Source organism: Podarcis tiliguerta (assembly GCF_965153285.1).
Source record: "Podarcis tiliguerta genome assembly, chromosome: Z".
Taxonomy (NCBI): domain Eukaryota; kingdom Metazoa; phylum Chordata; class Lepidosauria; order Squamata; family Lacertidae; genus Podarcis; species Podarcis tiliguerta.
In genome coordinates this window covers 31,556,533-31,579,365 of record NC_139553.1, presented here as the reverse complement: position 1 = coordinate 31,579,365, position 22,833 = coordinate 31,556,533, and the positions used below count along the sequence as shown (strand labels likewise).

Genomic DNA, 22,833 nt, shown 5'->3' with positions numbered 1-22,833 from the left:
TTACAAAAGATTGAAAATCTCTCTTAGACATTTTGTGTGAAAAAGAAAAAGAAATAATGACATTTGGCTTTGAAAGCTAAAGATAATGTTGGTTTATAGAGAGTAGTTGTGCTGTGTGCTATATTGGAGTAGATGACTTGAATAATGTTTTTCAATAGCTGACAAATGAAGAATAAGAAGTTCTTTAGTTTCTTATTTCTCTCTGTTTTAATTCTATATTTCTCTCTCTCTTTCTGACTCTCTCTTCTCCCTTATTTTTCTCTGGATTTAATTTTAGTTGGGATAAATAATGATATTTGTATCTCTTTATGAAATCTAATAACATTTATTTAAACAAAAACAAAACAATATGCAATCCAAACACATTTTGAAATGTAATTTCCTAACCTAGTAATGTGCACATTACACATACACCCAACACACATACGAGGGTAAAGTTGCATATATATTAGTAGGAAATGACATACAAAAATGTATTAGGTAATTTTATTTTATTTTTACAGAAAAGTATATATTAGGCAAAATTGCCTAATATTGTGTGCTTTAGGATAAATTCACACTAAAATGAAATATATGTTAATGAGACTTTTTAAAAAAGCAAACTGATGTGGAAATGTGGAGCACTGAATTTAAGATTGGAAAAATAAGATCAGGTTTCAAATGCCCACTAAGCCATGTGCGGTGAACCCCCTCTTAACTACTGGCTAATTTTTGCTTTTTTTGAGAAGAAAACTCTGGAGACTTAGGGAAGTTAAATAGGAAAAATAATAATTTATTTAACAGAACAAAGTTGGTAAAACAAAAGATGTTTCAGGAGAAAGAATACTTTCAGAAAACAGTAAACTATAAAAATGGTGAATTCACTTGATGTTACAGGTGCCTAAACAAGGTGGTAAATGCACAGCTTATTTTCAGTTACTTCACTTCAGTCCATTAAACTTAATTGCATAGTTGTTACCGCTTAATACTTTGGTTCTTAAACAAGGTGGTACTTTCTGTCAGTTTCCCAGCCTTCCATAAATGAGGCTCATGAGGCTCCCCTAGTAGTATTACAGAGCCAGGGGGTCACCACATTCCTCCAACTGTTTGGGATGATTTTCTTTCCAGAAGATCACTTCCCTTCTGGCTGAAATGAGACCCAAGTAGGGTTTTCTCTTGTCTGTATACTTTTACAAAGACACTAATCACTGTCTTTCAAACTAAGCTCAGAGACTTCCTTCTCTGGCTACAGATATTTTCCTCAGAGTGGATTTTGCGCATACACTCTGCTGAACAGCAGCTGAACACCAGAACTAAAACTTTCAACTCTTTTCTCTTTTCCACTCCCAATTTGCTGTCTCCACCCTCTACTCTGGCTAGCTGTACGTGTAGCCAATCGGAGTGAAACTAAAGCTCAGCACATTGGCGCACTGTATCACCAAACTCTAGTTTTTTGCCACATGTCCCACCCTTCAAGATCATTGCAAAATGGGAGGTTATCTCAAACCTCTCCTGAGCAATGGGTGAGCATACAGGTACCATACCATTTTGCACATTTTCAAAATTACAGTTATTTCAAAAATCACACATTACAATATCAGTTTCCATTATTAACACCAGCAATTCAAGGCAAATCTCCGTGTTCTTGTCATTTACCCTTGGTCCACACAAAATCCAACTGTGCTGTCCAGGTTCAGTTGCTCTCCTACCCCCCCCCCCAGCGCAGCTTCGCTGCTGACCCCAGAATCAGGACCACAGCTTGCCCGAATTTGGGAAGGACAAAAGGGTTCTAGGAGCCTGTCAAGAGTCCTGGAGCTTCCTTTCCAGAAGCAGATGCCTCGCTTAGATACAGCATGGGATTGAGAGCGGTGCTGGCTGTTTCTCTGCACATGGTGCCAGAGCTGATGTGGTGCAAAATTGATAAGATTCATTTGGGTGCGCCAAATTGTTCTCACAGAGGAGTCCATTTTGTGAAAGATTACAGTGTGTGTCCAGAACTGGCTTCAGGAGGGTGGAGAGAAGGCTCTGGGATGATGCCAGAGCCCTAGCACTGCCTTCCCCGAAACCTAGTAAGTGCTTGCCCATCTTTGGAAAAGAGGGAAGGCTAGAGCCCTGGATCTTCCTTCCCAGACAAGATCCGTAACTGAGAAGATCCATTTGTGAGTGACAAATCATTGGCCTCAAATGATTTCCAAAGTCCATCCATATTAGCTGTCTTGTGCAGGAATGAATAAATGGAGAATGGCTTTCCTTCACTCTGCATTTATTTATTTACTTCCCTGTGCCACAAAGCTGCTGCTTATCCCATGGAAAAAAAGACTGATTATTTACTTCTGAATTAAAAATAATAATAAACATTGCCCAGTTATTTAAACCTTGTTCCTCCCTTTTCCTCTTCTGCGTTTCTGTGTACGCATTTCTGTGTCTGTGTCTTCCACGTGTCTAATAGGGAACATTCTCTTTCATTTGATATCTATGCTACTAATTACTTATACAGCTTGAATTTTAGAGAACGTGTGCTAATTAAAAATAAAAAAATCTGTACTTTAAAATAAGAGTGGTAACAATATGTTACAGGTAAGTAAATATTTATAAGTTTAGGACCTCTAAATAATAGCAGTTGCCTGGACATTACCCAGACCGCCTATACACAGTTGCATCCTTATTTCAGACATCATGCTACATCGTGGTGTTTAGCCGGTGACATATCACGATGTCGAGGTGGCTCAAAATCGGACTTTGCACAGGAAGCCATTTTGTAAACAATTTCCAAGTGCCGTCCATTTTGTGTGCCTTTGGAGAGGGCGGTGCAAGTTCCTTGAAATGATGCCAGAACCTGGAACTGCCTTCCCCAAGCCGGAAGCCTAGTAAGTGCTTGCCCATCTTTGGGAAGGAGGGACGGGCTCTAAAACCTTGCCTAGAGCATGCGCAGTTTTCACACACACACACACCCGCAGCCGGAAAAACCCCACATGATTGCATCTTTGAACAAGTGTCTCTATGTCTGTCTCTGTGCTGGGAAAGCACAGCGCTTGGCACTGTAAGCTTTTTCTGCCTCACCTCTGCAAAGCCCCACATGTTTCTGACCAATCCTGCCTATAGCCAGCAAACCGCCCCCCCGCTTAGAAACTGCCCTGGGGTTATTTATTTCTGAGTTGAAGGTAATAAATACTGCCCTGTTGTTTAAGACTCTTTCTTCCCTGTGTCTCCCATGTATCTATTAGGGACCATTTTCACACCTTTCCGTTGATATCTATGTTACTGATTACTTCTGCTGTTTTAATGTTAGAGAAGGGGTTTAATTTTGAAATGATCTCTACTATAAAATAACAGTGGTAACAATACGTTAAAGGCAAGTAAACATAAGTGTCAGACCTCTAAGTAGTAGCCGTTGTCAGGACATAACCCGTTTGCCTCTACATAATTCCATCCTTATTTCAGACATGGTTCTATATTGGTATATCACGATGTTTAGCTGGTGACAAATCACAATCTTGCTAACCAGACATCGTCCAGCCCTGTTGCCGCCCCTTTCCTTTCTGACCTATGTTTATTTAGGATGCTTATTTCAGTCTGCCAGCTCCCATGAGCGCAGAATCTCATTTATGATATAATAAATTGTATGCAGGTTTTTTTTGCTTCTTGGGGTACTTAACGCTGTTTCAAGTCCATTAGTACTATTCTCATTTTTATGTAGAGCCATGGTATTTAATTCATCCAAAAGTCTGAGGTGGTGCAAAATTGAGAAAATCCACCTGGGGGCGCCAAGTTGTCTCATATAGGGCACCATTTTGTAAACAATTTCAAAGTGCCGTCCATTTTGTGTGCCTTTGGAGAGGGCAGAGCGAAGGCTCAGGTGCTGTCAGAGCCCTGGCACCACCTTCTCCAAGCTGGAAACCTAGTACTGCTTGCCCGTCTTTCGGAAGAAGTGAAGGGCTCTAGGACCCTGTTGCCAGAGCCAGAGTTCTGGCAGTTCTCCTGCACAGTGCCCCTAATATTGAAGATCCATTTGGGGACGACGGAAACCTTATATGATTGCAACTTTGTGCAGGTGTCTCTGTGCCAGGAATAAATAAAAGGAGAGTTGGTTACCTCCACTCTTCATTTATCTATTACTTAAGCCCATTCTGCCTTGCCTCCCCAAACATGGGCATAGCCTGGGGAGGGCAGTTCTCCCCATCAAGTAAATCAATAAAAATACTTAACTGAGGTTCTGCCCCCTCCCAAAGTGAAGCCTGCTGCCTCAACATAAATCCTGACTACACCTATGTCTCCAAAGCCCCAATTTTTTCTGCCCCGCCCTGTTCTCAGCCAGCCCCCTTAGAAGCTGCCCGGGGCTTCTAAGTTAAAAATGACAATAATAAACCTTGTAGCGTTATTCAAGATGTGTTCCTTCCTTGTCCCCGTCTGTGTTCATATGTGCAGTTCTGTATCTGTGTCTCCCACTTGTCTATTAGGGATCATTCTCTCACCTTTCCTTTGATATCTATGCTACTAATTATTTCTGCAGCTTGAATTTTAGAGGAAGTGTGCTAATTTAAAAAATGATCTGTACTCTAATAAATAACACTTTCAGACTTCTAAGCAGTAGCAGTTGCCCGGACATTACCCCATTCACCTCTACATAGTTCTATCCTTATTTCAGACATCACGCTATACATCGCGATGTTGACATATCACGATGCCCAAAATTGGACTTTGCACAGGGCGCCATTTTGTAAACAATTTCCAAGTGCCGTCCATTTTGTGTGCCTTTGGAGGGGGCGGTGCAAGTTCCTTGAAATGATGCCAGAGCCTGGAACTGCCTTCTCCAAGCCGGAAGCCTAGTAAGTGCTTGCCCATCTTTGGGAAGGAGGGACGGGCCCTGGATCTTCTTTCCCAGAGCCTGCAGTTTTCCTGCACAGCATGGATATTTAGCAAGTGAAATCTCCGGAAATCTCCCAGCTCTACGTTTATGTAGGGTGGCCACTTCATTCTGTCAACTTCCATGCCTTTTCAAGGAGCAGGACCTCATTTATGAACCTCATTGCATGTATGACCCACTTTTCTTGGGGTATGTGGTATTCTTCCTGGCGTACTTAATGCTGTTTCTAGTCCATTATTGCAATTCTCATTGTTACACAGAGCTGTGTTATTACAGTCACTCAGAAATCCTAAATGCGCCTCTAGCGGTTGGAACCCTGGGGGGGAACACATAATGCCTGTAAACCCCCCCCCAACTGGTTCCCCAGCAAGATAGAGGACTGCGTACCCCACTTTGGGAAGGCAGGTGAGGGTTCCAGCAGCGTCCCAAAGCCCTCTGCCCCCCTTTCCCAAAGCCCCATAAATGTTTGTCCAGCTTTGGGATGGACAGAAAGGGCTCTAGGACCCTGCAGAGCCATGGAGTTTCCTTCCTAGAGCCAGGCGCCTTGCTTAGCTGCAGTGCAGGATCTGGCAGTTTTCCTGCACAGGGCACCCGAGCTGAGGTAGTATGAAATGAAAAGATTCATAATTGAGAAGATCCACTTGGAGATGCCAAATATTGGCCTCGCACAGGTTTGTGCTATTTTATGAAAGATTACAAAGTCTGCCCATTTTGTCTAGCTTTGAGAGGGCGGAGCTAGGGCTCTGGGAGTCCTGGTACCACCTTCCCAAAGCTGGTAAGTGCTTTCCCAACATTGGGAAGGAGGGAAGGGCTCTAGGACCTGCCAGAGCCCTGGATATTCCTTCCGAGATCCAGAGCAGTGCCAGCAGTTTAGCATGCCAGCAGTTTTCTTGCACAGGGCACCAAGCCTGGGGTGGCAGAAAATCGAGAAGATCCGTTTGGGGGCAGAGACCCGGAATTTCCTTACAGAGCTGGAGCAGCGTGCGGAGCAGAGGTGGCACAAAATTGAGAAGATCCACTTGAGGAGAGTCCCATACTTCCTGCCAGAGCGATGCCTGCAGTTTTCCTGCACATGGCGCCAAGCCTGAAGTACCCCAAAACTGAGAAGATCAATTTCGGGGTAACAAATACTGGAAGCCTAGTAAGTGGTTGCCCAGCTTTGGGATGGAGGGAAGGACCTGCAAGCTGATATGCTGCACAAGACTTACTGAAGGCTCTGATGTCCTTTCCCTATTTTTCTTAAATCCAAGGGGTCCAGACATTGGTGTCTCATGGGCTAGCTGGTGTATTTGCAGCCTGTACTTTCTGGGAATCACTAACTATTTTCTTGTTTCCCAGAGGGCAGTACACTTCCTCTTCCTAGACACCCGGTACAATCTGTGTTCAATAATTTCAAGTATGCAGGGAGCCTCCACAGTTACATTGTTCCTCCTGGAGTGGGTGGCTGGATGGGAAATGGAAGCAGTACGCATGCACATTCAGTTGCCAAAGGCGTCCATGTCACCTAGGAGATTGCAGCCACAGAGATAAGAAAAAATAGTTGCCTGGTGAAGTCACTTCCTGGTTTGCATGGCAAAGCTGGGTTTTTTTTCAACAGAGTCCAGGGACAGGAGCACACAGCTTTATTGAGGGAGCACCTGGTGTTGCAGTTTTGCACTCTCTAACAGTTTTACGCCTGCACTGCTGCTAGGAATTCCATATAATCCCTGTTTATATATTTTTAAACTCTCTAGATCTGTAAAACATTGGCTGGTTTCTCAGGCTGGCTTAGCTGTGAGCAGAGTTTGTGGGCTGATTTGTGACAGGCTCTGCCTTTCTAATAAACTCAACATTTTTGACAGAAGTTGATATTTTAGCTTTCTCTAATTTTGCACAGTGATTTCTTGTGTGTCTCTTTTCCTGGCAGTGAAAACAAATTAACTTTCCCATTTTATTTTGTTTGGTTTTTGGTGTCTCAAACCTTTCTTTTCCTGAAGGTTCATGAGAATAACAACTCTCCCATGTCCCCTTTTATCTCGTCCAGGAAATCTGCTGCTTCCATCACTGTTTGCAGCTTTTTATCCCTCAAAAACCAAATAAAGTTTGAGGGAACATGTTTAAAGAACTGCTTCAGTTATTCAAATGTCTGAACTGTACATCCCTCAACCTATCTATTTAAGGCTCGCTCTAGGAGGCAACCTAACTGGGCTTACATTTCACCAGTTTCCTTTTAATATCTCTAATTGTTTTTCTGCTCTGTTCAACAATGAGCCCAAATCATATCCTCACTCTTTCCTTAAAGAGTAAACAAGCTGAGGTTTCTTTATTTCTTGTCTCTGAGTAAACCTCACTAAGACTGCCACATATCAGTGGATGCAAATATATTGTCCTGGCTTCATCTAGAACCTCCAAATCTTTACAAGTTCTCTTAGAACTAAACAAAAAAACCTTCCACGTCATCTCTTTTCTGATATTGTGGAAATTTATTTTGTTCCACTAAGGTAACTTCCCTGCTTCTCTGTGGTACTGGTAACTCTACCCTTCAGGTGCCTCTCTTGCATTTTAAGATTGTACATTCCTTTTTCATGTTTCTCTTTATCCTGCTATAGTGACATTTCTTTCTCTGTCTGTATTTTGGCAAACTGAATCTGCTGTTCTCCTTGAAGCCTGGCTTGTTCTGCTTGAAGCTTGACTTTTCCTTTTCCTTTTTCTGCTTCTGTTTGAATTTTGGCAATTTCAAGTTTTGTTTTCCTAAATTCTAAATCCTGACTAGAACTTCCTCAGAAGCTGCTCCTTCAGACTGAGCTTCTCCTGACCGTCCCCTTTCACTTCCAGAATTTTATGAGGGGGTGCCATTTTCTGACAGGGTTTTTCCCTCATAGAAATATAAAACACTTTATTCTACTTGCGGTTTTTTTCATTTCGTATCATGAGGTTACCACCAATGGTGGTGAACCCCCTTAACTACGGGCCAAGTTTTGCTTTTTTGAAAAGAAAACCCGGAGACCCAGGGAAGTTAAAACAGGAAAAGGAGTTTATTTTACAGAACAAAGCTGGTAAGAAGAAAAAATGATGTATCAAGAGATAGAATTCTTTCAGGAAACAATAAAGTATAAATAGGGTAAATTCAGTGGAAGTTAAACTTCTCCTGTCTCCAATTCAGCTTCCTAATTTCTCTTTATGGGATTCTTCTCTTTCCACAAGATCGCTCCCCCTCTGACTGAAATGTCCATATACTGTTACAAAGACACTAGTCACCGATTTTCAGAATGAAAAACCCTTTTTACCATTTTTTTACAACTCAGCACCCTGGTGGAATTCCACTGCACTGCATCACCAAACTCTTTTTAATCTTTCTGTCACAACCATGAAACAGCCAGTTTAACAGCTTTCTAACATGGTCACTGTGGGGAGGACTGGGAAAGTTGCAGAGAAACTGATTTAATTCTTTGTAGAATTCTTTACAGTGGAAGATGTTGGTCAGTGTAGGGCTTTTTATATTGTCTTTATTTATTTTAAAAAATTCTTGGGTTACTGTGTAAACAAAACAAAACAAAACAAAAACCAAACAATAAAAGACCTGGACGTTTTGCCAAATTTAAAAAATCCACCAGGACAAAAATTTTAATCCTGTAAAAGAGGGTGTGTCCTGGAAAAAGAGGACATGAAGCATCGTTCCATGTTAGGCAGTCATAGCTTCCCCCAAAGGAATCTGAGAAACTATTGTATGTTAAGGGTACTGAGAGTTGTTAGGAGACTCCTTATTCGCCTTATGGAGTTTTTTCAGAGTGATTTAACAATCAACCCGTCTTCCCAGGAACTCTGGGAATGATAACACTGTGAGGTCTTTTAATAACTCTCAGCACCCATAACAAACTGCAGTTTACAGGGTTATTTGAGGAAATACATGATTGTTAAAGTGGTATGATATTGCTTTAAAAGAAGCCAGATGTGGCCACAGATAGAAACTGAGAACTTTTTTCCCAATTCTAGCAGGTTTTAATATTTTAATTATAATTATTTAATTATAATTATTTAATTATGCTGTTTTTAATTATTCTAATCACTGTTTTTCACAATTACTTTTTCATTATTGCGGGGGAGTGGGTTACTGTTGAGTGTTTATTTACTAATTATTGTTTTTCTTTTTTGTAAGTAGCTCTGGGTAATACTTATTGGTGGGAGAGTTGGGCATAAATATAAATTATATAATCTAGTAACTCAGAACTCAAAGCAGACAGTATATTTTATAGCTGTTCAATTTAACCATGCCCCTTTCCTTTTCCAGGGTATTCTCCCCCACGCCAACCACTCGGTACAAGAAAGCCATATATCTGGAATACACAGATTCTACCTTCACACAAAAAAAACCCAAGCCTGCTTGGATGGGTAAGCAAAAGGATCTTTTTTGTAGAGAGAGGGACTGCTTGTTAAACCACTCTGGGAGTCGTAGGATAATAGGGGTCTTCTAACAACTCTAAGCATCCTTAATAAACTACAGCTCCCAGGCTTCTTTGGGGAAAACCATGACTTTTTAAACTGATATAATACATTTTAAATGTACAGTGCAGATGGGGCCGGACAGTGCATAAATTGGAATCAATTATTAATTCCCCAATTTAAATAAAGCACATAAAATTAACATATGAGGAATCTCTTCTACATTCTCCAGTTGGAGGCATTGAGTTCAATGGTGGGTGGAATTGCCAAAGGCTTTTTTCCCCTGGACACCCACACCCTTTCTGCCTCCAATTATTATTATTATTTTACCAAGCACATTAACGCTGAATTCATACAAGTTAAGTGTTACTTGTATTATGGTGGTTTTTGACACATTCGTTTTCTTGCAAGCTACTTTGTAGATCATTTGGTGAAGACATGGGATATTTATGTTATAGCTCCATGTCTTTATTAAGTAGATTGCTTGCTAATTTAGCATAGAATGGTTGGCTTAGGTATCCCCAAAGGGAGCTACTGATTACAAGACAGGCAGTGGAATGTATCTGTGAGTGAGATTGAGATCTGTGAGCTGGCTGTAGAGAATGTGCCCTCTCTTGGAGCTTGTTATCTGTTCCCTTGTAGGAGTATCTCTTCCCACTACGTCAGCTCTGCTACCCACATATTTGCAAATACAGAAATGTCAAAAGTATTCAGGGCTGTTTCATTCTAAGCAGTGTAAGTGCAAATGGGGCACTGCTTCACCAACCGCAGTCTGCGCTTAGCTCGCCTTTTCTGACTTAAACCAGTCCGGGGGGGTGGAGGTGGGGTAACACTGCTTATCAGCTTCATTTGTTAATTCAGGTTTTCCCCATTTGTTCCGATCTACTGCTAAAAAGAGGGCTTTCAATGGTAAGCAGCAGGGCAAGGCGAAACTCACTTGGACACTCGTGCCTAGCAGGTCCAGCAGAAAACCACTCGAACCTCTGTTTTCCAGGCACTACACAAGTGGAAGTGTGTACGAGCCTTCAGTTGGCTCTGCCCATCATTGGCTCTGGCTTCACCTACTGTTTGGGTGCCCTGCCTTCTGTCTCACAAGTTCCAATGGGCACCAGCAGTGCTGTTTTTCTAGGAAAAGAGGTGCCGGAACTCACCATGAGCGCCTCCCATGTTCTCTTATAATGGCAATGGTGCCCACATGAGAGGTGCCAGAACTGAGTTCTGGCAAGTTCTGGCTGGAAAAAAGAAAGCATGACCTGGCTCCATCTTCAAAGCTGACAGAGGCTAGTTCTTATTGCTCTGCCAACTCTGCCTCTGGAGTTATCAGAAAGCATAGGGTTGCCATATGCCTGGAATTTGTCGGACATAGCTGGAATATAGCAGTCAGAAATAGTGTCCAGATGGAAATAGCTGACATGCCTGGGAAAACCTGGATATATGGCATATTGGAAGTCTATAGTTTAGTGAATTTGCAAAAAAAGCAAAACAAAAAAACCTCAACTTTGGGCAAAACTAAACAAAAAAGCTCTACAACAACTTTTGTATCCGAATTTTCACTTTTTGAAATATGGCAACCCTAAGAAAACTGTCCAGTCTCACCTCTCTGGGTGTTGTTGGCTGTTACCTTAGCTTTCCTGTCCACCTCCTCCACCACCCAAATCATGGAGATGCCAACACAGGCATGAACAGACAGGGATGGTTCAACCTTGTCAGAGAAGTGCTAGACTGCTTACCCAGTCTAAGAATCAAAGCTGCTTGCTGCACTAGTTGTGCCTGCCCCTTTCGCTTATTACAGGCTTGGAGGGGTGGGGTGGGGGGCTATCATTGTTGGATTGACATCTTTACTTGTGCAGCTGTATATAGAGCACCTGCTGTGCCTTTGAGCAGCATTTTGCCTATGTATCACATTGATCTGAGCATTGAACATTTTGGTAAAAACTGCAACCCAAGTTCAAATTCTTAATCAAATGGGATCCAAGATATTAAGGTTCCCATCCTCCTTCTCCCCTACAGGTCTTCTGGGCCCTACCATCCGAGCAGAAGTTCACGACAAGGTGGTCGTAACCTTTAAGAATCTGGCTTCCCGTCCTTTCAGCATCCACGCCATAGGGGTGTCCTACTGGAAAGCTTCAGAGGGTGAGTTTGATACACACAGACCACCATGTCCATTCATATTGCACACCCCTTTAACAGAATTTGGTATGACCCACACATTCTAACACCTGATCCAAGGCTGCCCAATTAGCTTTGTGGCTGATGAGGGATTCAAACCTGTGTTTCTACAGCCATATCCAGATTGGTTGGGGGTTTGTTTTTTTACAGATGTATTCTGCAACATGGCATTGATGCAATGATTGATTCATTAGTGGTGCATTGATACTGGACCATCCAAACATCATTCCACTATTGGCTGATCTGCAATGCTTCCCCAGTGTTACTACATTATTGTAATGGGGAGGATTCTTGACCTAAATCACAACAAAAGTGGGATAACTCCCCACCACCATCCTGGAACATTTGTTGTGTAAAAAGCTACAGGATTTCAGCTGGAAGTTACAGGAGGCTCACCAGCTGAAAACAAAGCAGTGTGACTGTCTCAAAACTTTTGCAGTTGCAGTCAGTGTTGTGGCAGGCACTCCAGTATTTGAAGAGTGACAGACTCCAGGGGGTTCCAGTACTTATCCAAGCTTTGTTTTCCTTGGTCATTAGAGACTGTGATGTCCTTAGGATATCTGGTTATATTTATGCATCTATACAACCCGAGCATAGGATGGAGGAGCTCACAACAGATCTTGCTCTCCCATTAGGTTTCCAGGTGGATACCCAAAGCCATAACTTTGCATTCAGCACAGAGAGCAAGCCAAGTCTCTCTGTCTTCCAGAGCGGATGAAATAAAGACTAGCTCTTGGGCTGTTGTCCTCCTGCCTACAGTATATCACGGCAAGGTGAAAGGGGCGGCCCTCTCCTAGAAGAGCATTGCCACCCAGTTGTCTCTGTGGCATCCCAAACCAATCCTGTAACAGAATTGGAAGTAGGTTCGGATATAATTGCCCCAGTACCATAATGAGCACAAATCATCATGAATACACAATACAAAGGACGTCTGGACAGTCCCTATGTCATGTTCAGATCCAGTGTGCTGACTCCTGTAGTGTGAAAATTAGACCTCAGTAAAAGGCTGTCATAAATAGGGAAGGGGGATAAATTCAGTTCAGTTTATATGTTAAAGCGAACCTACTTAATCCATGCTATACACGAACTGAAACAAAGAAGCCCTCTGAAATTCACTCTTCACCAAATTTTGCAATGCAGTTTTCCACCCAAGTAATGCATATACCAAAGTGTGCTTTAACATGTCAGTGAAATAAATTTTTAAAAATGTATTATAATATGGGAAATTGCTTTGCAAAAATAAGTACACTAGGCAAAATCACATGCACATATGTGTATATTGCGGGGGGTGGGGTGGGCAGAATCACACTAAAGTCCTGTTGATTTTAATGGGGACTTTTTTAAAATTTCAAACTGATGGGGGAATGTAAACTTAAGATTGGGAAAATGAGAAACCAAAATTAAAAGATTCACCCATTCCTACCCTTAAAGGAAAGGATTGGCTCCAGCAACTGTAATGTTAACTGAAAGGTTGCTTATGTGTTTTCAGGGGCAGGTTATGATGATGCAAGCAGCAGGCCAGAGAAAGAAGATGATGCTGTGGAGCCTGGCCAGACTCAGACTTACGTGTGGGACATCTTAAAAGAGCAAGGTCCAACCGGGTCTGACCCACAGTGTTTGACTTATTCCTACTCCTCTCGTGTGGACAGTGTCAAGGACGTCAACTCTGGCTTGATTGGAGCCCTGCTGGTTTGTCAGCCAGGTAAGACCAGGAGATGGAAGAGACCTTCCCATTTGTATCACTTTTTCTGAAATACTTGCAGACATTTCACAGACGTTTATTCAACACATTTCTATAGCACTTAATTATTCACATTTCTAAGTAGCATACTTAAAAACAACTTACAGAAACTGGGACAATCAAACACTAAATATGTATAATAAACCAAACACTTCCTTAAAATGCTTGCTGGAACAAAAATGTCTTAGTCGTGTGCCTAAAGTTCAACCAGGAAGGTGTTTGTCTAATCTCAGGTGGGAGGGAGTTCCACAGGCTTGGGCTACTACACTGAGTGCATGGCTTCTAGTAGCTACAAGCTGTGCATCTGAGCCATGGAGGACCACACCAGCTGAGACTCCCCAAAATATCTCAGTGATCAGGTCAGGATATAAGGGATCAGGTGGTCTTTCAGATATCTTGGACTCATGTTGTAAAGGGTCTTATTAGCCCTTGTCTCTGCAGCCTTTACAACACCCCTAAAACATAGGCCAATATTATTATCTATATTGTTCAGAATTAGGTACAGGGCAACGAAGCTGGGAAATAGTGGTTTGCTTCATGCCAACCAATAAGTTCGTGGCTGGGATGAGATTAGTACCCAACATTGTCCAACTCATCGCTCCATGTGCTAAACAACTGTGCTATCTGGAAGACGGGAAGGAGGGGGAGGGAGAAGAAAATATCTGAGACAATGCAGAGAGTTAAAGCAACATTTCAAGACTCCTGTTTTGTTCCATTCTGGAAGCTACTCATTTCCTATAACACAAGGAAGGGAATTATTTTTATTGGCCAGCTGTGAGTAGAACACGGGAGCTCTTGGGAGGTGCCAGCAGTGGAAGTTTCTGAAGTGCAAATGCTTTTCATGATAACCAACCTTTGCCAAACCATTTCTAAAGCTATGCTACAAAAGTATGTTTTTGACCAGTGCAGGCATTATGACTTCAGTACCATGCAAGTTTTAAAAAAATAAATAAAATAACTCGCACCCCAGTACTTTGCTTAAACTCCAGCCAGTTGAAGAGTTCTGTTGACTAGCAGCCAGCCACAGTTCTATTTAGCTGATTGCAGTCTCTGGGGGCTTGTGAACAGGACTTGTAAACAGGGGCGTTTGTATGGCATTTAGCAGGGGTGTTTGAGGGAGAGGCTCAGGTATACATAGGACCAAGAGACATGGTCAGAGAGGGATGTGCTGCAGTGACCTTCCAATACCTGTGCCATGCTTTTCTTCCTGCCTGAGGATGTGCAAAACTACACCTGCAGCAAATGCCTTGCTGGGAGAGACACTATAGCAATTTGAGGCCCACCTATCCACCTATCCTTTGAGCTACTGGGAAAGATGAGGAATTTATTGACAGAGTAGAGTGTACTGTCCTAGAACAGCAGTGGAGGAAGATTGCAGATTGCAGGAGACAAACCTCTGGAGGAACATGACACACAGAAGCAGGACTGTCAGGAGCCATGCTGTGTCAGTGGAGCTGCAAAATGGATTGCATGCCCCCACTTCTGACACCAATTCTGGCCCAAAGGAGCAAGGACAGCAGTTGCAGACCTCAGACCAAAGTGGCTTTGGAAGGTGCAATATACAGAACAATCCTTGCCACTCCCAAGAGGAAGTGGTGGTAGGTGACTCCCTACAGAGGAAACAGGATGTCCCAGGAAGTGTGCTGTCTTCCAGGTGCAAAGATTCACAATGTGACAGAGAAGTTGCCAAGTCTTATAAAGCCATCTGACCACAACCACTTCCTTCTGATTCATGGGTGTACAAACAATAGTGCCACACACAGCCTTTGATGTACAGCAAGGGATTATGAGACTCTGGGAAGGAAGTTGACGGGCCTTGGAGCACAGGTGGTTTTCTCGTCACTCCTTCCTGTTGAAGGTTGTGGCACAGGAAGAGAGAGGAAAATGCTGGAAGTAATCGCTGGCAGCACAGGTGTTGCTAGGAAATGTTTGGCTTCTTGGACCATGGTCTCTGCTTCCTTGAAGATGGGCTTCTGGCTAGAGATAGGTAGCACCTCACAGCGGTTGGCAAGAATGTGTTTGTTAAGAGTCTTGCAAACCTGATCAGATCTTTAAACTAAATCCTGAGGGCAGGGGGACAAAATACAGGGGAGCACATATTACGAGGGATAATAGCTTCATTGATGCACAGGAAATTGAGGTGATGCTCCAGAATTCTGCTAAAGGGCAGGAAACTACAAGAAGGAAGCAGCTGGAGGGAATGGCTAATGATTTCAGTTGTCTCTGTACTAATGTGCAGAGTATGTGAAACAAGCAAGACGATAATATAGGATGGAAAATATGACCCAATAGACTTTACTGATAGCTAGTGGGATAAGGCTCATGACTGGAATGTAGAAATTAAAGGGTATAGAGGAATAGACAAAACAAGAAGGGAGGAGCAGTGCACACTTGTGAAGAAATCCATGAGAAGGAAGTACAAGGTGGATGGGAATTTGTTAAAGGTGAACCATTGAAGGCACAAATGCAGACAATTCCAACAAGTAAAAAAAGTTAGAGGTATCTAAAGAAAGCAGTGTGGCTGCATAAGGAGCTTACAGATGAACTGATAAAGGGCATTTATAAAAAAATGGAAGAAAGGGGAAATCATGAAGGAAGAGTATACACAAGTAGAAGGGAAACAGTTGCAGGGGAAAGGTTAGGCGGGTCACAATTTAGAAGGATATTGAAAATGTGGAATGTGTGCAGAGGAGGGCAACCAAAATGATTAAGGGTCTGGAAACCAAGCCTTATCAGGAATGGTTATGGGAGTTTGGTATGTTCAGCCTGGAAAAGAGGAGACTGAGAGGAGATATGATAGCAATATTCAAATATCAAAAGCTGTCACATGAAGATGTTTTCTCATACTTCAGAGGGTAGAACCCAAACCAACAGATTCAAATTACAAGGAAGGAGATTCCGACACCAGGAAGAACTTTTTGAGGGTAAGAACTGTTTGACAGTGAAATGGACTCTCTTGGAAAGTGGACTCTCCTTCCTTGGAGGTTTTTAAGCAGAGGTTTGATACTCATCTGTCATGGATGCTTTAGTTGAGTTCATGCATTGCAGGAACTAGATGACCCTAAGGGTCCCCTCTAACTACAATTCCATGATTCTATAACTCAAAAGCTGGATCACCCTTTGTTGATATTTTGGTCAATCATAATAAAAGAATTATTCAAAATTAAAGTTCTAGTTTTGGTTTTGCTTGCTAGCATTACCCACCTCTTCTTCTGCTGAGCTTATTTTGTGGGTTTGTTGCTGCAAAAGAGAGGCATGGAGAGGTTTGGCAAAGAGCACCCCAGAGATTATATAATTGTCCCTGCTGTGGTGTAAGTGGTGGCTCTTTATCTCTGCCCAGCCCTGCTGCATTACAGGACTGGGTACTGGAGGTTTTCTTTTTCTTTTTTAATGATTCCATTTTCAAAAATCTTGTATGCAGGGACCCTGATGAGTGAAGGAATTCAAAGCATAGTGCAAGAATTTGTGCTACTCTTTGCAGTGTTTGATGAAGGTAAGAATGGTGTGGGGAGGAAGGGGAGAAGAGGGTAGAACATTTGTCTTGCATGTGGAAGATTCCAGGTTGAATCCCTGGCATCTCCAGGTGGGGCTGGGAGAGAACCCTCTTTCTTTAACCTTGGAGAGCTGCTGCCACTCAGTGTAAAAAATACTGACCTAGAAGGACCCTGAGTGAGTGTAAGGCAGCTTCCCATGTTCCATCTTTTGTATGTTTTTCCATATCCCTGCAGGGAGAAAAAATCTTCTGTAGCTAAGAGCAATTTCCTTTCTCTTCCTAAGGATGATGCTAAAACTGGTGGTGACCCTGGACAAAGCTTCAGATAAACGTATTTCAAGAGCTATGTTATGGACTAGGTTGGGTCTGGGCCACATAAGCTAATAACACAATAAATTGGTGTGTCTTCAGGGTGCCAAAAGGCTCCTTAAGAGTTTCAAGGACTGGCGAAGTGATTTGCCACTGAGATGTTATCATGCTTCAGCATGTGATAGCAATAAGGTAGAATAGTCCTAAAGCAATAGAGTAGACTGTATCATTTCAGATTATTGGTTGGTGGGTCTTACACTTTTTATTGCAGCAACACTGTAAAATAATTTCAAGTATAAAATTAGCCCAGCAGGAAGCTGGCTACGTTTCTTCCTGATTCATTACTTTGTTTTTTGATTGCAAGAAACTTGGTCCTCAGGAGAATCATAACCAATATAATCCCTTACCTGGTAGACTAGATTGGTATAGTCCAGTCTGCCAGATGAATATTTCACCTATCTAATTCTGCTACATGTGTTAGATCAGGTCTGATCCAGAGTGATATTGCCTTAGACTAAGGTTGAGGAAAGCTCAGGACATTGTCAGACTCTTAACGCCCCTCAGCCCTAGCCAACATGGTCAGAGTCAGGGTTGATGGGAACTGGAGTCTAGCAACATATTGAAGACCACGGGTTCGGCATCATTTCCATAGCCCTTTTATAATATTGATGAGAAGCTGCTCAGGTTGGACTGGAGCATCTCAAAGCAATCCCAAGAGTCAGTCAGACTTCGAAGGGCCAGTTACGAAACAGGAATTAATTCAATTACAGCAGGAGAATGAGTAAAAGAGTATAGGAAAAAATAAACTTAATTTGTTTATAGTCTCAGGATTTACCCCCATTTTTAAGTGAAAATCCTATGCCTGTCTTCTCAAAAGTAAGCTTCATTAGTCTTTGGAACTTACTCCCAGGTCAGTATGTACAAGACTGCTGACTTATTTTGCTGGGCTTTATTCAACTGAGTTTTACTCAGAGTAGACCAACTGAAATTACTGAACCTAACTTTGTCCTGTTCTTTACTTTCAGTGGGTCTACCATTCACACTGTGAGTAAAACTTTGTTGAATACCACCCACAAAACATTTTATGGCACTCTTCAATAAACTTCCAGGGTAGAAGTTTACACACACACACACACACACACACACACACACACACACTAATTAAAAGCCAACAACAGCTAAATAGATAGAAAAGAAGAAAGTAGGCATTTTAAAAATCCATAAAATTCAACAGAACTGATAAAGCAAGACCTACAGCCAGCTTTCCTGGTAAGCAACCCAAGCAAATAAAAAACGCTCCACCTGAAAATGACACCAGAGTTGCTGCCAAGTGAGTGAGCCTGTTAGTTTTTATTGGCATGATATTGAGATTATGGGTTAATAGTTTGGGCATAGCCCAAAAAGTATTGAAATACATTAAAAACCCTCAGTTAACTAAGTTTCTGTCCCCCCATAGCAGACTCCTGCCCCTCAAACAAAAGCCTGCCCCCATAGTGTCCTCTTTTAGGGGGGAATTTTACCTGTGATCTCCCCCCAAAAGCTAAACAACTTTTTGGTCCCCTCCTAACAAAAATCCTGGCTACACCCATGGTTAGTAGGATCCAGAAAAGGGCAGACAAAACAATTAAAGGGTTGGAGGAACTCTCCTATGAGAAAATGCCTTTGTGGTTTTAGTATAGCAGGGGAAAGGCAAAAAAGAGGAGGCACAGTAGAGGTATGTAAAATAATGCACAGTGTGGAAAAAGTGGATTGGGAGATGTTTCTCTCCATGTGTTCTAACATTAGAACTAATGGACATCCAACAAAGGACTTATCCACACTTACCTTTTGCCTCACTCTTTCCTGGCACAGGTACATGTTTTAAAACTCCATGTCCAAGCACTCTTTTTTTTTTTTTTGCCATGTTTCTTGTTCTTTTTTCAATAATGACTTGCAAGTTCTTTCGCAGCAGCTGCCTCTGCCTATTCTGTATATTTGAAGCAGAAATTCTTGTGGATCTTGAGAAGAGTCATGCAATCTTCCTCTGTCTTTCAAATGTCTCCCATCAGGCAAAAGCTGGTACTCTGAATCCAACACCTTAGGAAATGCTTTGTCCCTTGAGCTGCACACTATCAATGGATTCATGAATCTATCCCAGCCTGGTAAGTGCCACCTATATCTTTCCCCTCAAGAAAAAAAGAAGTGAATGATTGACCGAAGGTGATGGTGGTGAATGTAAACACCACGAGTGAGGCTGAACAGAAGCACAATGGAAAAGCAGAGGGATGTTTTAAATTTCTATATTCTATATAGCTTCTATTTTCTCAGGAGCCACTTTGTATGGTGGCCTAGGAGGGGCATTTTTCAGGGTTGGTCCAAGCTGTTTTGTGAGTTGAAGTAGAACACCAAGCAGCACCGACTTTGCTAGACAGATATCCCATTTTGCCAACCAAGTCTTACTTTACCATCCTGGCACCAATTTCTGCCTTCAGCTAAGGTCGTATTCCACACCAGACATTTAAATCACTGTTATACCACTTCAGCGGGAATTACAGTTTCTTCATGGCCGTTGAAGTGGTATAATTAATAGTGCTTTAAAAGTCTGGTGTGGAGATGACCTAGCTAAATTCTGTGGCTTGAAGCACTCTGTTTCACCATGCTGTACAGAAGGACTAGCCTTAGTATTTTTGCCACTGTTAGAAGCTGATGGAGTTAAAACAGGCATAGGCAAGCTTGGCCCTCCAGATGTTTTGAGACTACAACTCCCATCATCCCTGACCACTGGTCCTGTTAGCTAGGGATGAGGGGAGTTGTAGTCCCAAAACATCTGGAGGGCTGGGTTCGCCTATGCCTGAGCTAGAAAATATAATTCACAGATCTGTATATTGCTGTTCCATAGCTATCAGAGCTATGGGGAGAAACATGCATTGCTATTAAAGGGTTTTTCGGCTGTGGAGGGACTCCATTGATCCAGGTTAGTCATTGGTTTCTCCTCCTTGTCTGGAAGGACTATAAAGGGCAATAACAATAGCAACTGCTCTTTTGACTCCTGGCTCAAGATTCTTGGCTGCAACTTCTGGCTCAAGATTCCTCCCTCTGCTTCTTTGTCCTGACCCCAAGTCCCAGTTTGATAGCATCAAAACCAATTCATTCTTGAGTGATCAGGTTTCATAAACAAAGCTAGTGCTTCCAGCAGTAAGAGATTCACCATAGACTCTAACATGGCATTTAACGTAAGTATATACAGATGAGATACATACAAAATGATTTAAAAAAAAATAAAAATCCAACATTAAAGCATGGAACATTTTTGTTTCTATAAAGTGGAAGACAAATTTTCTTTACCTTACAAGTGAAGTTTGGCTTGGCTGCCAGGGGCAAAATAAAATCTTCAGGGCCAGATCCAGCCTGTGGTAGCACCCATTGGGATGTCTTGAGCATCACTGAACAGTTTCCTCACTTGTATATTTTCTATATCTCTTGTAGATTTCAAGGTGTGCCAGAACAGACTGGTCTACTGGTATGTCATTAGTTTGGGCACCAAACCTGAAGTCCACTCCATTTTCTTTGAGGGCCACACTTTCCTTGTGAGACACCATCGGCATACTACTCTGGACCTCTCCCCAGCTACTTTTCTCACTGCCGAGACAATGCCCACAACCATCGGCATCTTTCAGATGTTCTGCCAGATCCCATCACACCAGCAAGGTAACAGCTATAGGAAAGAGGAGGTGCTAATGAAGGATCAGATATGGAAAACCAATGGGTGAACCTCCCGCCACCCTTTATTGAAAAATGGTATTTGAGTTGATATAAGATGCATAGTAACAGGCTAGGATACAGAGAGGTTCCACTAGCTTCTGCACCCTGGCTTCTCTTAAGGTTCCAGTGTACTGTTACTTGCTTAATTTAAAACTGTATAGGGCAGAAATGGGAGACCCTGTGGCCCTCCAGATGCTGATAGACTACAGATGCCATCAGCCTCATGAATTTGTGAGCTGCTTAATTTTAAATTGTGCAGGGCAGAGTTGAGGAACCTGTGACCCTCAATATGTTGGTGAGCTACAACCCTCACCAGCCGCAGCCAGAATTGCCAGTATCCAAGGATGATAGGAGTTGCAGCTCACCAACATACTAAGGATCAAAGATTCCGAGAACAACAGCGTTATTTGTGCAGGGAATGTTGTCTGTAGAGGAGGAGTCAGACGTCAACAGATTTCCCACCTGAATTGTGAAGGGGTGCAAGCCAGACACAGGTTGACCACCTTAGTGGGCTCTAAGCCCAAGGAAGACAAGTAGGCACATAGGAGATAACACCTATTTCTGACCTTTACTTCCAGCTGGCATGGAAATCTTAGTTACGGTAGAAGTCTGTCCAAACCTACCCATAAAGAAGATGAGGGTGGCGGAAGGGGACTACGTGGACGAAGAGGACTACTTGGAATACAGTGAGGCCGATATGGAAAGCACAGTGATCCAAATGGGTGATTTTCCACCCAGGATTACAGGCCGTTCTCGTGCCAAGAGGCAGCCTATGACCTGGAAACATTATATAGCAGCAGAAGAGGTTGTTTGGGACTATGCTTCAGATAACTCCACTTATTTATCCAGGTAACAGTGTCAGCTGTGTTTCTGTAAGCGTAGGGTCTAAGTTTGTGGCAGGCTGCAGCAGAATCTGGCACAGTACTATTATCATTATCATTGTTGTTCAGTTTCTATCCCTCCCTCCCTCCCTGCCTCCCTCCTTCCTGATGGAGCCGAAGGTGGCAAACACATCAATACTAAAAATACATTTTAAAAACCATTCTAAAAATACTTTAAAATATTCTCAAAACAAGTGATGTTTCAGTCTTGAAATACCTGGGTAGACAGGATTGTTTTAGAATTCCACCTGTAGGTCACCAGGGAGGGCATTCCACAATCTGGGAGCCACCACTGGAAAGGTTCTGTTCATAGGTCAGTGTCAGCCAGCCCCCAGTGATGGTGGTAGTAGTAGTTATTTAATTTAGGAATTGCCTTTTACAAATATGTCTTAAGGCAATTTACAGTCATATCATAAAAGCAGCTGTAGTTTTCTAAGCAGAACAAAACAAACACCTAAGAAAGGAAATGTAGTCACAGAGAAGTTGATGGTTGGATAGTGGGTCAAGCTAGGCAAGACAATTTGTGTTCCTGCTCAACAACTTGCTACTCAGTCTACATTGACAGGTATCCCACAATGATGACCACTGACAGTGACACTGCCAATACTCCAGGACCTCTTCCCTGAAGTCTGTGATGAATACTTATCTGGCTAGGTGCATGTCTCAGGTGCCTGAGATGTGATGGCCAAAGTATGATAGCCCTCTCCAGATCTAACACCAGCTCATCCCAGAATGTTTCTCCCTTCTCTTCTGCAGTGCTTACGCCAAACAGTTTCTGGAACAAGGTCCTCAGAGAATTGGCTCCAAGTATAAGAAAGTCGTGTTCGTGGAGTACGAGGATGCGAATTTCAAGAGGCGGAAGGCATCGAAACCGGACCACATGGGGATTCTAGGGCCGGTCCTTAAAGGAGAAACTGGTGATGAGTTTATGGTAAGAGATAAGAAAGGTCAGAGCTACCCCTTTGTGATCATCAGTATACCACCCCACACTCTTTGTCTCTTTTTCTCTCGCCCCACCTTCTTTCTCAGTCATTCACCCACACACACATCCACACCCTTCTCCTGCCCCCATACCATCCTAAGTCCTAACTATGACTTAGGTGATTGTCAGTGAGTTGCAGCAAGTCTTACGCTCACACACTTTCCTTCTGTTTTCCTCCTCCTTTATCTGCGAGGGGAGTGAAAGTTTTTACTTTTCCTTTAGACCAAACCACAGTTTCATGTTACAATTCTGTTA

The 22,833-nt window shown here is 42.6% G+C and overlaps 1 protein-coding gene across 6 annotated transcripts in view; it reads left to right on the top strand.

Annotated features, from left to right (window-relative positions):
• The window catches only part of F8 (coagulation factor VIII), an 81,838-nt gene that overhangs the window by 22,673 nt on the left and 36,332 nt on the right, over positions 1 to 22,833 (top strand). For 3 of the 6 annotated variants that reach the window (XM_083424187.1, XM_083424188.1, XM_083424186.1), the window contains 8 exons: positions 9,111 to 9,211; positions 11,273 to 11,395; positions 12,921 to 13,133; positions 16,594 to 16,665; positions 19,023 to 19,115; positions 20,440 to 20,661; positions 21,294 to 21,564; positions 22,353 to 22,527. In XM_083424187.1, the coding sequence (XP_083280313.1) occupies positions 9,208 to 9,211; positions 11,273 to 11,395; positions 12,921 to 13,133; positions 16,594 to 16,665; positions 19,023 to 19,115; positions 20,440 to 20,661; positions 21,294 to 21,564; positions 22,353 to 22,527 (1,173 nt within the window). In that variant the 5' untranslated portion in view covers positions 9,111 to 9,207. Of the gene's footprint in view, positions 1 to 4,786; positions 4,806 to 5,492; positions 5,515 to 5,635; positions 5,985 to 9,110; positions 9,212 to 11,272; positions 11,396 to 12,920; positions 13,134 to 16,593; positions 16,666 to 19,022; positions 19,116 to 20,439; positions 20,662 to 21,293; positions 21,565 to 22,352; positions 22,528 to 22,833 lie in introns of those variants that run through there. The other 3 variants (XM_083424190.1, XM_083424191.1, XM_083424189.1) reach the window with 3 other exon arrangements.